At 34.2% G+C, this 12,808-nt stretch overlaps 2 protein-coding genes across 7 annotated transcripts in view; one reads left to right on the forward strand and one right to left on the reverse strand.

Moving 5' to 3' along the window:
* The window catches only part of Not3 (CCR4-associated factor Not3), a 62,796-nt gene extending 58,679 nt beyond the window's left edge, over window positions 1-4,117 (reverse strand). For all 3 annotated transcript variants that reach the window (XM_069838909.1, XM_069838908.1, XM_069838907.1), the window contains exons 1-2: window positions 3,779-4,117; window positions 3,036-3,268 (exon numbers count right to left, since the gene is read on the reverse strand). In XM_069838909.1, coding sequence (XP_069695010.1) covers window positions 3,036-3,268; window positions 3,779-3,803 — 258 coding nt within the window. In that variant the 5' untranslated portion in view covers window positions 3,804-4,117. The remainder of the gene's footprint in view (window positions 1-3,035; window positions 3,269-3,778) is intronic.
* Window positions 4,118-4,496: 379 nt separating this feature from the next.
* dila (centrosomal protein dilatory) overlaps window positions 4,497-12,808 on the forward strand; it is a 39,563-nt gene continuing 31,251 nt past the window's right edge. Inside the window, exons 1-2 of one of the 4 annotated variants that reach the window (XM_069838911.1) lie at window positions 4,497-4,645; window positions 9,398-9,476. In XM_069838911.1, coding sequence (XP_069695012.1) covers window positions 4,599-4,645; window positions 9,398-9,476 — 126 coding nt within the window. In that variant the 5' untranslated portion in view covers window positions 4,497-4,598. Of the gene's footprint in view, window positions 4,646-4,747; window positions 4,973-5,261; window positions 5,398-9,397; window positions 9,477-12,808 lie in introns of those variants that run through there. The other 3 variants (XM_069838912.1, XM_069838910.1, XM_069838913.1) reach the window with 3 other exon arrangements.

The raw sequence follows: 12,808 nt of genomic DNA on the forward strand, positions 1-12,808 counted from the left end.
AAAAAGGCACAATTGCATGGAAATATTTATTGAAACAGATACAGCAGTGTTGCGCTATTTGTCAACATATCCCCCACTGAAATTGAGACATATGTCATACCATGGATCAATTTTCGTGTCGTAGAAGTCAGTCGCCTGAATTCGGAACCAGCGTTTGACTGCGTCTGCACTTCTCTCTGTCGATCCCATGATATGAGAAATGTCTCAGTTCTGGTGGGAAATATGTTGAAAAATAGCTCAACAATTGCTGTGTCTCTTCAAATAAATTTGTCCAATGAAATTGTGTTTATTGCTGTTAACGGTTCCTGGCAAACTTATTTTTTACGGCCTTCATAATTGCGGTCGAGTGGCCATACTTTGTATAAGCATTTCTTTTGTCATTATTAACATGGTGGAAGAAAAAAATTTAACTTTTTTATCTGCCCCCTTCAGAACGTTTGCTTGTAAGTTCCAACAGCAATGAGCACAGTTGAACTAACAATATTCAGAGATGCCTTATGAAGAACTATTTTCAGAAGGACCTAATTCCTAACAGCAAGACAGTTACATTGTATGGAGAAGCGTTTTGCAATATGAAATTCGCAGATAACAATGATACTTTACAGTGACAGTACATCATCAAATGTTGACCATCAGTCTCTTATCAACCAGAATTACAGTTATCATTCCAATAGTCTTAAAAAGGAAAAGCAGAAAAAATTTGTAGGATTTGAAAGATCTATAAATGAACTGATGTAAAATTATAATGTCTGAAAGATGATTTCTATATTTCATCAAATTAAATATAGTCTAAAATATTTTCATACAAAAACTTCAGGTCTTAATTATAGCCACAAGTTTCAACGAGATGATAATTTAAGGTTAAAATTACCAAAAGTAACGAAAACAGTGTATTTAAAAAATAACTTAAAAAATCTGTCATTAAAATTATATTAAATGTTTTATTTTCATTCAGGAAAAGAAAGAACTGGCAAAAACGGAATGTAACTGTCTGTTGCAAGAAAATAAGACATTAAAATTCTCTTTTGCTAAGATTTAAACAACTTCAATTTGAAATATGTTTATGCATTCAAATCGTCGTGTTCCTAAAGAAAATATTAACACTATCTACGTAGCTTTCTAACACGTATAAATCATTAATTATTATAAAGTGCGATATTTGTATTTTCAGTACACGTTCAGTGTCAGTGTTTTCAGATAAAAATAAAGGAACTGAATACTATATTTTAGAGCACATGAATGTTTTATTAATGAAACAGATGAAAAAACTTTTAGATGAACTTTCTGAATATGAAATGAAATTAATTCGAACAAAATGCAATCTTCATTAACTATAAAAAATGCCTTGCCTAAATCTTGTATTTCTTTAATAATAATCGTACTAAATAAACTGCAACTCTCTCTAAACACTGTACAGACTACCAGATATACCCATTTAGACAAGGAAAGTTTTATTTTTATAAAACCATGAAGAATAGAAAAGTTATGCGAAATGTATAGCTATATTGGGAAAAAAATATGTCCCATGCTAACAAAGACAACCCATGCTCTTGCTTACACTCGAAACCATTCCCAAAAATTGTATCGTGGGGGCTATAGATGTTACATATATCAGTTTCTTAGTATGTTAAAAATTATTTTATTTCATGAAATAACAAAGATTAAATGAACCAGCTGTGTTTGACATGTCCAGTGTTCTGTTTACTTTCAAGTTTCTTCCTATTTGTCATTTAAATCATATCGATGATGCTAAAATAATCTCCACAATGGAAAATATTGAATACAAATTTTCACACAAATGATGAAGTATTTATTTGTCTTAAAATAGTGTTCCCTTAAGTTGAAAAAGAAGCATAGGATGTATTATTTATTCGATTCGAAACTATGACATGGATAACCTGGCATAGATCAGTAATCGTGAAATATTGTGTGAAATTCATATAGCCTAGCTGTTTTATTTGTTCAATCGGGAAAATCTGAAAGACTGGTCCAGCTAAGCTCTTTGTACATACTATAGGAAGCGGAAAATGGGAACCGGCCGCTATACTGTTTTTTCAGATTATATGTTTTTTTTTTTTTTTTTTAAGTTTAATTAAGAATAACGAACTTACAAGTTGTAGCTGAGGGTAATTCCATAGAAACAGTGTATTAAATTCCAGACATTGTGGATAAGCTTCCGTACAGGGGCAGCAGCACTTCTCTAAGGTTAGAGCCCAGTTTAGGTGTGTGTGTATTAATCCAAAAACATGTCACATAAACATGCGTCCTATTCTCAATATTTTCTAGCCCCTAATTTTCGATTAATACACACACACCTAAACTGGGCTCTAACCTTAGAGAAATGCTGCTGCCCCTGTACGGAAGTGCGCCCAAATGGTTTTGTGTGGGACAACACATCGTAAATGATAACAATATGTAGTAGAAATAGAAATAAATATTACGGTATATTTTTTTGATATCATAGGACAAGGGTAGGCGAAGCTAGCACACGGAATATTCAAGTGATACCTTTTACTTAGCTGAGAATCGATAGAACTTTAATTCTATATTCTACCTAATAGAATGATGTATTAGCCATATCCTAACCTAAATTTGAAATGTTATACGCTTATACGCTGTCGCTCCCAAACCCCCATTAGCGCTGAAAAAAAAAAAAACCTAACCTGTCACAGATTCAGGAAAGGTTAGGTTAGTTTAGAGTTTTAGTATACACTAAGTTTCGGTTTAATGTAGGACTGATTTATGCGCAGCAACGCATTCGGGGAAATTACCGGCTTCTCCTATCCAATTACTGAAATTTGTATATTTTACATAAGTTAGCCTATTTCTATATAGCCTTAATTATTAACAATATTTTGACAAATAATTTCAAGTCCCTTTTGTATTCTTTAGCATAGATCGTAGCATCTTAATCGTGATGTCATTATGCTGTGCTTCGTAGTTAGCTTTTGTACCCAGTACACCGCCTCTATGAAATCACCGAAATGTACCCATATAAAGGTAGGCCTAGCCTAGTGAAGTATTTAGCAACTCACCGTTTCTATCAGCTTGCGGAACTCAAGTAATGTACTCTTGTCCTTGATTTCCCCCGACGCAATCCAGCTCTTGATCTGGTCACGTAATCGCTGCAATTTCTTGATCTCCTTCTTGAGATCGGCCTCATATTTTTCTTTCTGGTTGCTATTTGTTGCATTGTGTACCTTCTGCCAGATGTCTTCAAACGTCTCCACCCCTTCTGTCACTTTCTTAAGACATCGGTCTATTTCCCCTGAAACAAATGAAAATGAAAATACTTTAGTTAAATGACATCTATCTTGTCATTTTAAGTTTATGTAATAACATGTTATCTATACAGGAACTAAACCTACGGTATTATAAGTTACAAACATATTTTTCAATGATTTTTATGAACTAGTGGAACATACGACTATTTTCCAGTAGCCACAGGGCATATTTATTGGAAAAACACACAATTTAGCTACAAAACGTGTTCTTGTAACATAGTACTGATGGCATAGTTTTGTCACTTTGTACGAAAGTATTGAAGTCTAGGCTAAAAACACAACATAAACAAGTACCTCCAACTCGTTTCTGCCCAATATTTTGGTTCGTATTACAATTACACAATACAAAGGAGCACACATGTATGCCTAATCAAACAAAAATAAGGTTATCACTTCATTTATTGTTATAACTTCAGTGTACATACGCTTAGAAACAGTAAACAGGTCGGTAGGAGGTCATATATTAATTGTGCTCTTTTGACATATTTTCTTACCTTGCAGCTTTCGTGTAGCAGCCATGGCTATGTAAACATGTGGAACAATAATTCGTGCATAGTCTAAATGTACAGATATATAACACAACGCGAATATAAACTTATAATATTTTCGTGAATTTTATACAGCTGAAGCTTTGTTCATATGCAAGATGGCTACCTTCCTTCACGGGCGACATACACCCCCGAAATGGGTACGCATCCGCTTAGAGAAACAAAATAAAATGTTTACAAATTGCCATTTTCTTAAAAACCCAAGGAATGAACAATTTACAAAAGTAAAACTTATGTTTTTATTCTATGATGTGATTATTTATAGGTACTGATCATTCAACATTTACTTCTTCCAGCCAACTGATAAAACAGCTTCAACAACACAATATTTTGTCTTCATACGCATCGCCACGACATTGCGCAAACTCGGCATCATTACGAACAACAAATAAATGACAATCAGAAATATCAGCTGATCGAAATGCGCATTTTGTCATGTTTTCATTGTATTTAATGCAGTAAATAATTATTAGTCAAGTTAGTAATGGATTATTCTTAAAGAAGGCAACTAAACAACTATATCCGTAAGCCATATTTTTAGGATAAGACAGAAATTATACATATCATGTTTGAAAGACAGCCGGGAAATCTGTACTTACGAATTGTGAATGTCAATTATTTGCATTTAGTTTAAGGAATGGTCACCAGAGTCGGTTCTTGAAGTGTAAACAATATGGTGTTGCCGTGTAGGTATTTTCAAAGTACGCCCAGAGTTATTTATTTTTTATATATAGTATGTTACATATAAACTGCTTACTGCAGAAGAATGTCACGTCCAGAGAAATCTGGTACAAAAATTCAATCTGTCAAATCGTAAGTTATGTTAAATATTTACATATATCCGTTAAACTTAATTAAGACGCACTAGGAACTTAACCTCAATCTAAATAACATGAATCACGTCATGATCGTCATGCCAAGCATCTTTAAAGTTACTCTAAATAACCTGAGATGTTGATACAGCGTCGTAAAATAACCAAATAAAATAAATAGAGATGGGAAATTCTTGTTCTATGAAGAGGTCCATGGAGTATCAGAAAATGGATCTCATAGAAAAATCGACATTGTAGCCATGCAACCAGATTCCTCATCAGCAACTATTATTGACCTGACAGTCATCCGAGGTCCAAAAGGAAAATTGTAATATCTATGAGCTAACTGTACCTAATTATTACTAGGGACCTGAAAATTTCACATTTGGGTAATCCGCGTATTTTTAATTTGTGGAGCAGTGTAAAGTGATTTAGCATGATTTTCTACTAGAATTGAAAGTGCGAAAAAATGCGAATTTCTTATCAAATTGCGAAATTTCGAGAAAAATGCTATTGAATAGCGATTTCTCAGTAAAATGTTGTCACACACATGGGATCTTAATGTTGTTATAAAGATTATATTATAATTATTATTATTATTATTATTATAATATTGCCACCACCTTAGCTCAGTCGACTAAGGCACTTGCGTGCCAATCTGGAGTTGCACTCGGGCGCGGGTTCGATCCTGCTTGGGCTGATAACCTGGTTGGCTTTTCCCAAGCTTTTCCGCAACTGTAAGGCGAATGTAAGGTAATCTATGGCGAATCCTCGGGCTCATCTCGCCAAATACTAACTCGTCATCACCAATCCCATCGACGCTAATATCATTATTATCATTAATGCTATTATCATTAAAATTATCACTATTGTCATCATTATTAGTTCACCATTATTATTATTTCATAACTAGTATAATTATCATCATAACCATCATTATTATTATTTCATCATTAGTATCATCATTATTATTGAATAATTTCGAGAGAAGAATTGTTCCGGGGACGGGTATCGAACACGGGACCTTTGGTTAAATATACCGCTGCTCTGCCAACTGAGCTACCATGTAACTCTACCTGACACTAATCCAATTTTTCCCACTATATTCACAGACCTCAAAGTGGGCTGACAACCATCAAGCAACCAACATTGAGTGCACACTAACTCCGTGTGATTTAAATTGTGGTTTTCTGTTAACGAACAGTGACGTGTATTATGCAAATCGAGCTTCCAGGTATAACTCCCTGTGAAGATGATTTTAATAATTTCGAGGTAAAAATTGTTCCGGGACTGGGTATCGAACCCGTGACCTTTCGTTAAACGTACCAACGCTCTACCAACTGAGCTACCCTGGAACTCTACCATATACCTATCCAATTTTCCCCTCTATATCCACAGACCTCAAATTGGCCTGACAACTGTCAAGCAACCAACATTGAGTGCACACTAACTCTGTGTGATTTAAATTTTGGTTTTCTGTTAATGAACAGTGACGTGTATTATGCAAATCGAGCTTTCAGGTGTAACTCCCTGAAAAATTGATTTGAATAATTTCGAGGTAAAAATTGTTCTGAGGTCGGGTATCGAACCCGGGACCTTTCGTTAATCGTACCGACGCTGTTCCAATTGAGCTACCTAGGAACTCTATCATACACTCATCCACTTTTTCATCTCTATATCCACAGACCTCAAAGTGGGCTGACAACTGTCAAGCAACCAACATTGAGTGCACATAAACTGTGTGATTTAAATTCTGTTTTTCTGTTAACGAAGTGACGTGTATTATGCATATCGAGCTTTCAGATATAACTTCCTGTAAAGTTGATTTGAATAATTACGAGTTAAAAATTGCCGCCGGGTATCGAACCCAGGACCTTTCGTTAATCGTACCAACGCTCTTCCCACTGAGCTATCTAGGAACTCTAGCACACATTGCTCCAATTTTTCGTCTCTATATCCACAGACCCCAAAGTGGGCTGACAACCGTCAAGCAACCAACATTTGAGTGCACACTAACTCTGTGTGACTTAAATTGTGATTTTCTGTTAACGAACAGTGACGTGTATTATACAAATCGAGGTTTCAGATATAATTTCCTGTAAAATTGATTTGAATAATTTCGAGGTAAAAATTGTTCCGAGGTCGGGTATCGAACCCGGGACCTTTCGTTAATCGTACCAACGCTCTACCAACTGAGCTACCTATGAAATCTACCACACACTCATCCAATTCTTCCTCTTTATATCCACGGACCTCAGAGTGGGCTGACGATCGTCAAGCAACCAATATTGTATAACTCCCTGTAAAGTTGATATGAATAATTTCGGGTTCGATACCCGACCCCAGAACAATTTTTCGTTCGAAATTATTCAAATCAACTTTACAGGGAGTTAAACCTGAAAGCTCGATTTGCATAATACACGTCACTGTTCGTTAACAGAAAGCCACAATTTAAGTCACACAGAGTTTCTGTGCACTCAACATTGGTTGCTTGACGTTGTTAGCCCACGTTGAGGTCTGTGGATATAGAGGGAAAAATTGGATGGTGTCTGAAAGACTGCCTGGGTAGCTCAGTTGGTAGAACATTGGTACTTTTAACCAAAGGTCTCGAGTTCGATGCCTAACCCTAGAACAATTTTTCCCTCGTAATTATTCGAATCAAGTTTACAAGAAATTATACGTAAAAGGTCGATTTGCATCATTATCATTATTATTTCATCATTATTAGTATCATTGTTATCATTATCGTCATTATTTTTTCATAATCATTATTCTTTCGTCATTATTATTATTATTATTATTGTTATTATTGTCTTCGTCATATTATTATTATTATTATCATTATTATTATTGTTATTATTGCTATCAGTATTATTTCATTATCATTAGTATCATCACTGTTGTTATTATTATTATTATTATTATTATTTCATCATTATTGTCTTCGTCATATCATTATTATCATTATTATTATTATTATTGCTATCAGTATTATTTCATTATCATTAGTATCAGCACATTATTATTATTATTATTATTATTATTATTATTATTACTGCTATCAGCATTATTTCATTATCATTAGTATCATCATTGTTATTATCATTATTATTATTTTATTATTATTATTATTATTATTATTATTAGTATCATTGTTATCATTATCGTCATTATTTTTTCATAATCATTATTCTTTCGTCATTATTACTATTATTATTATTGTTATTATTATTATTATTATTATTATTATTATTATTATTATTATTATTATTATTATTATTGCTATCAGTATTATTTCATTATCATTAGTATCATCACTGTTGTTGTTATTATTATTATTATTATTATTATTATTATTATTATTATTATTATTATTATTATTTCATCATTATTGTCTTCGTCATATCATTATTATCATTATTATTATTATTATTGCTATCAGTATTATTTCATTATCATTAGTATCAGCACATTATTATTATTATTATTATTATTATTATTATTATTATTATTATTATTACTACTACTACTACCGCTATCAATATTATTTAATTATCATTAGTATCATCATTGTTATCATTATTATTATTATTATTATTATTACTGCTATCAGCATTATTTCATTATCATTAGTATCATCATTGTTATTATCATTATTATTATTTTATTATTATTATTATTATTATTATTATTATTATTATTATTATTATTATTATTGTGTGATTTCTTTTGTGCACTGATCTCTTGATTATTTTTATTGTTATGCATTCCCGAAACTTTAGGAATGTAATAGTATATTACGATACAAGGTTGGAAAGTGCATTTTACAAAATCGAGTAAAAGTTTGAAAAATGAGCAGAGCAACAAGTTTCTTTGTGGGAAGTCTAACTTTCAAGGCCTAACAACAATAGCTGTAAATACAACAAAAAACACAATCGTGCAAAATTATTATTGCATATTGCCACACGCTCCTGTAAACAAGGTGACATAATTTCGCAGCCACACAGAATTCGTTCGGCATCTGCCTTTACCATTACTATAATCCCATCACAGTTTGGAACTCAGGATCAACATCACTGTATTAACTGCTTGAGACACCCTCAAATAAAATGATTTGCGCACACCTATACAGTCGTTACATTCTTACATTCTATAGCTTCTTAAACAATATTAAGAATTAATTAAGAAGTTCATGTTAGTGTTTTAAGTAACTGTATTATTGATTTGAGAAATACATTGTTATATTATTGTAACCTTTTCATTTAAGTAATTGATTAACTAGTGTACTTACTCGTGTTAATTATGTAAGTTTGTGCGGCTTACAGCTGTTTCGGTGCTTCATCACACCATCCTCAGAGCCTACTAGATCTCGGCGTCATCTCGAACTTCTCTGCCTGTTATGTGGGTGCGTTTGATTGTTGAAAGGTGTTGAAAAGTGGAGTCAAATAATGTGTGTGTACTGACTCCACTTTTCAACACCTTTCAACAATCAAACATACCCACATAACAGGCAGAGAAGTTCGAGATCTAGTAGGCTCTGAGGATGGTGTGATGAAGCACCGAAACAACTGAAAGCCGCACAAACTTACATAATTAACACGAGTAAGTCTGCTAGTTAATCAATTACTTATATTCAAGTGTTAAAAGTAGTGTACACAAGATTCAAAATGGCATTTCATTTAGTTAAGTTCGTAGAATCCTTATATTTAAGTGTTTCTGATTTTATATTAATGTGTTGGAATTTTGAATGCAGGTATAATTTTCAAGCCTCGGAATCACAATGTGTAAGAAAAGACAAAGAGAGATCTGCTCTTCAGCTGACTGGTTCTCAGGTAAGAATTGTTTATTTCAAGATTTCATGTGATTTTACATGTTTTGGTGATTAATTGTTAGAGAGATAAGTTTTTTTAATGTATTATTATAATTTATGTTAGGCCTAGTTTTCCTTATTGGTTTTATAATAACCTTGTTAATTTTTTTCTTATTCATTATTATTACTATATTATTTCACTATTTCACCAGTATTAGAACTTCTGGTTAATAAAGTTTTACTTTTAACTTACTTACTTACTTACAAATGGCTTTTAAGGAACCCGGAGGTTCATTGCCGCCCTCACATAAGCCCGCCAGCGGTCCCTATCCTGTGCAAGATTAATCCAGTCTCTATCATCATACCCCACCTCCCTCAAATCCATTTTAATATTATCCTCCCATCTACGTCTCGGCCTCCCTAAAGGTCTTTTTCCCTCCGGTCTCCCAACTAACACTCTATATGCATTTCTGGATTCGCCCATACGTGCTACATGCCCTGCTCATCTCAAACGTCTGAATTAAATGTTCCTAATTATGTCAGGTGAAGAATACAATGCGTGCAGTTCTGTGTTGTGTAACTTTCTCCATTCTCCTGTAACTTCATCCCTCTTAGCCCCAAATATTTTCCTAAGCACCTTATTCTCAAACACCCTTAACCTATGTTCCTCTCTCAAAGTGAGAGTCCAAGTTTCACAACCATACAGAACAACCGGTAATATGACTGTTTTATAAATTCTAACTTTCAGATTTTTGGACAGCAGACTGGATGATAAGAGCTTCTCAACCGAATAATAACACGCATTTCCCATATTTATTCTGTGTTTAATTTCCTCCCGAGTGTCATTTATATTTGTTACTGTTGCTCCAAGATATTTGAATTTTTCCACCTCTTCGAAGGATAAATCTCCAATTTTTATATTTCCATTTCGTACAATATTCTGGTCACGAGACATAATCATATACTTTGTCTTTTCGGGATTTACTTCCAAACCGATCGCTGTACTTGCTTCAAGTAAAATTTCCGTGTTTTCCCTAATCGTTTGTGTATTTTCTCCTAACATATTCACATCATCCGCATAGACAAGAAGCTGATGTAACCCGTTCAATTCCAAACCCTGCCTGTTATCCTGAACTTTCCTAATGGCATATTCTAGAGCGAAGTTAAAAAGTAAAGGTGATAGTGCATCTCCCTGCTTTAGCCCGCAGTGAATTGGAAAAGCATCAGATAGAAACTGACCTATACGGATTTACTTTTAACTATGATGAAATTAAAGTCTGTGAATATAGGGTAAAGGTTACTGAAGCTTTCCTGGCGACGTGATAATTCGAAATTTTCTCAGGCTTCCAGCCAGGTCATAAGTTGGTGATCCACCGACGTTTCGAGGATGTTCATCTTCCTCATCTTCAGGGTTAAGTGATATCTGAGGGTACCTAGCTCCTTAATTTATAGTGCCAGAGGGAGTCAGCCGAGGAGCTGTGCGCCGATTGGCTGTTATTAGTGCGGACCGCGGCGAGAACGTTGCCGACGTGTCGTCTTGCTTTGTGCTTTCCGGCTGAATGACCTTGGGTCTCACGGTGGGCTCGGCAGACGAGTTCTCCGCTGATGACGGCCCGTCGTCCGGGCGGTGAGAAATTTAATAGCCGGTGACCATGCCGCGCTTTAGTTGGAGACCCGAGTCCCGGTTCAGGTTACCGCGTTCCGCCGCTATGGCCAGGGCGGCCCTATAAATTAAGGAGCTAGGTACCCTCAGATATCACTTAACCCTGAAGATGAGGAAGATGAACGTCCTCGAAACATCGGTGGATCACCAACTTATGACCTGGCTGGAAGCCGGAGAAAATTTCGAATTAGGGTAAAGGTTGGTATTACTGTGATACTAATGTTATGATAGTTGTTTTTGAGAATTTTTTACAGTTTTACTGAGCAAGAGGAAGATCGGTTTTTTTGTGTCAGCTTATTAAGGGAATGTTCGTGGACAAGTTTCTGCACAAAACCGGTCCTTCTCTTGCTCAGTAAAATTGTAAAAAATTCTCAAAAAGCACTATCATAATATTATTAGTATCATAATATTACCAACCTTTACCCTATAATATATTCATATTTTAATCTAATCAGGTTTTAGAAATATTTTTTCATATTTGTCTATAGAAATTTGCTGTGGAATGTTTTATTATATATCTTGATTACATAACTTTTAACACTGTATCACTTCGGAATATGTATGATAAGAACTTTCTTGTGTTAAATTTTAACGTACCTTGTTAACATGTTTCAACCTATTTTGGGTCATCTTCAGAACTGGTCGTTGTTAGTCTTGGCACCTCTTGTTTCCTGTGAGGGTGCGTTCGTAGTGTAGAGTCAAAGAGTGTATGTGTTTTGAAATTGAGTTGTGTGTTGAGAATATCGTTGGGGTGTGTTTTCGTGTGTCTGTATATTTCATATTGTTCTAGTGTGTTGAGTTTCTGGCTTTTTGGTTGGATGTGCAGTATTTCCATGTCTGAGTTGATGTCTCTGTAGGTGTGGTTGGCATTTGTGATGTGTTCTGCATATGTGGAGGTGTTTTGTAATTTTGTTATGGCTGTGATGTGTTCTTTGTAACGTGTTTGAAATGATCTGGCTGTCTGTCCTATGTAGAAGTTGTTGCAAGTGTTACATTTGAGTTCGTATAGGCCTGTGTGGTTGTATTTGTTTGTTTGTGTTGTTTGTGTGTTGAGATGTTTTTGTAGAGTGTTATTTGTTCTGTATACGATGTTGTAATTTAATTTCTTGAATGAGGTTGCAATTTTATGTGTGTTCTTGTTTTCGTATGTTAGTGTGATGTATTTTTTGTGTTCTTGTGTTTGTGTTGTATTCTTCTGTTTTTTGTGGTTTTGTTTTGTCTTACGAATTATGTTGTCTATTATGTTGGGGTTGTATCCGTTTTCTTGTGCTATGTATTTGATTGTGTTTAGTTCTTCGTTGTAATCCTGTTGGTTCATTGGTATGTTGAGTAGTCTGTGTACCATTGTTCGGAATGCAGCTTGTTTGTGTTGTGTGGGGTGGTTGGATGTGTTGTGTGGGGTGGTTGGATGTGTTGTGTATGTGTGTTGTTGTTGTTGTTGTGAGTTTTCTGTATACTTTGAATGTGTGTTTGTTGTCTACTTTTGTTATTGAAAATTTATGGATTATCGTTGGGATGTGTTTTCATGTGTCTGTATATTTCATATTGTTCTATTATATCTTTTATAATTTTTTCAAAGCAAAGGAAAAATTGAAGTACTGCTGATAATAATTTATTATGATAAGTAGCTTTTTCAGAAATTTCAAATAAACATTAGCATTCTAATGAAATAACATTTTACTCCATTCATT

This window comes from Periplaneta americana, chromosome 11 (assembly GCF_040183065.1).
Source record: "Periplaneta americana isolate PAMFEO1 chromosome 11, P.americana_PAMFEO1_priV1, whole genome shotgun sequence".
NCBI classification, from domain to species: domain Eukaryota; kingdom Metazoa; phylum Arthropoda; class Insecta; order Blattodea; family Blattidae; genus Periplaneta; species Periplaneta americana.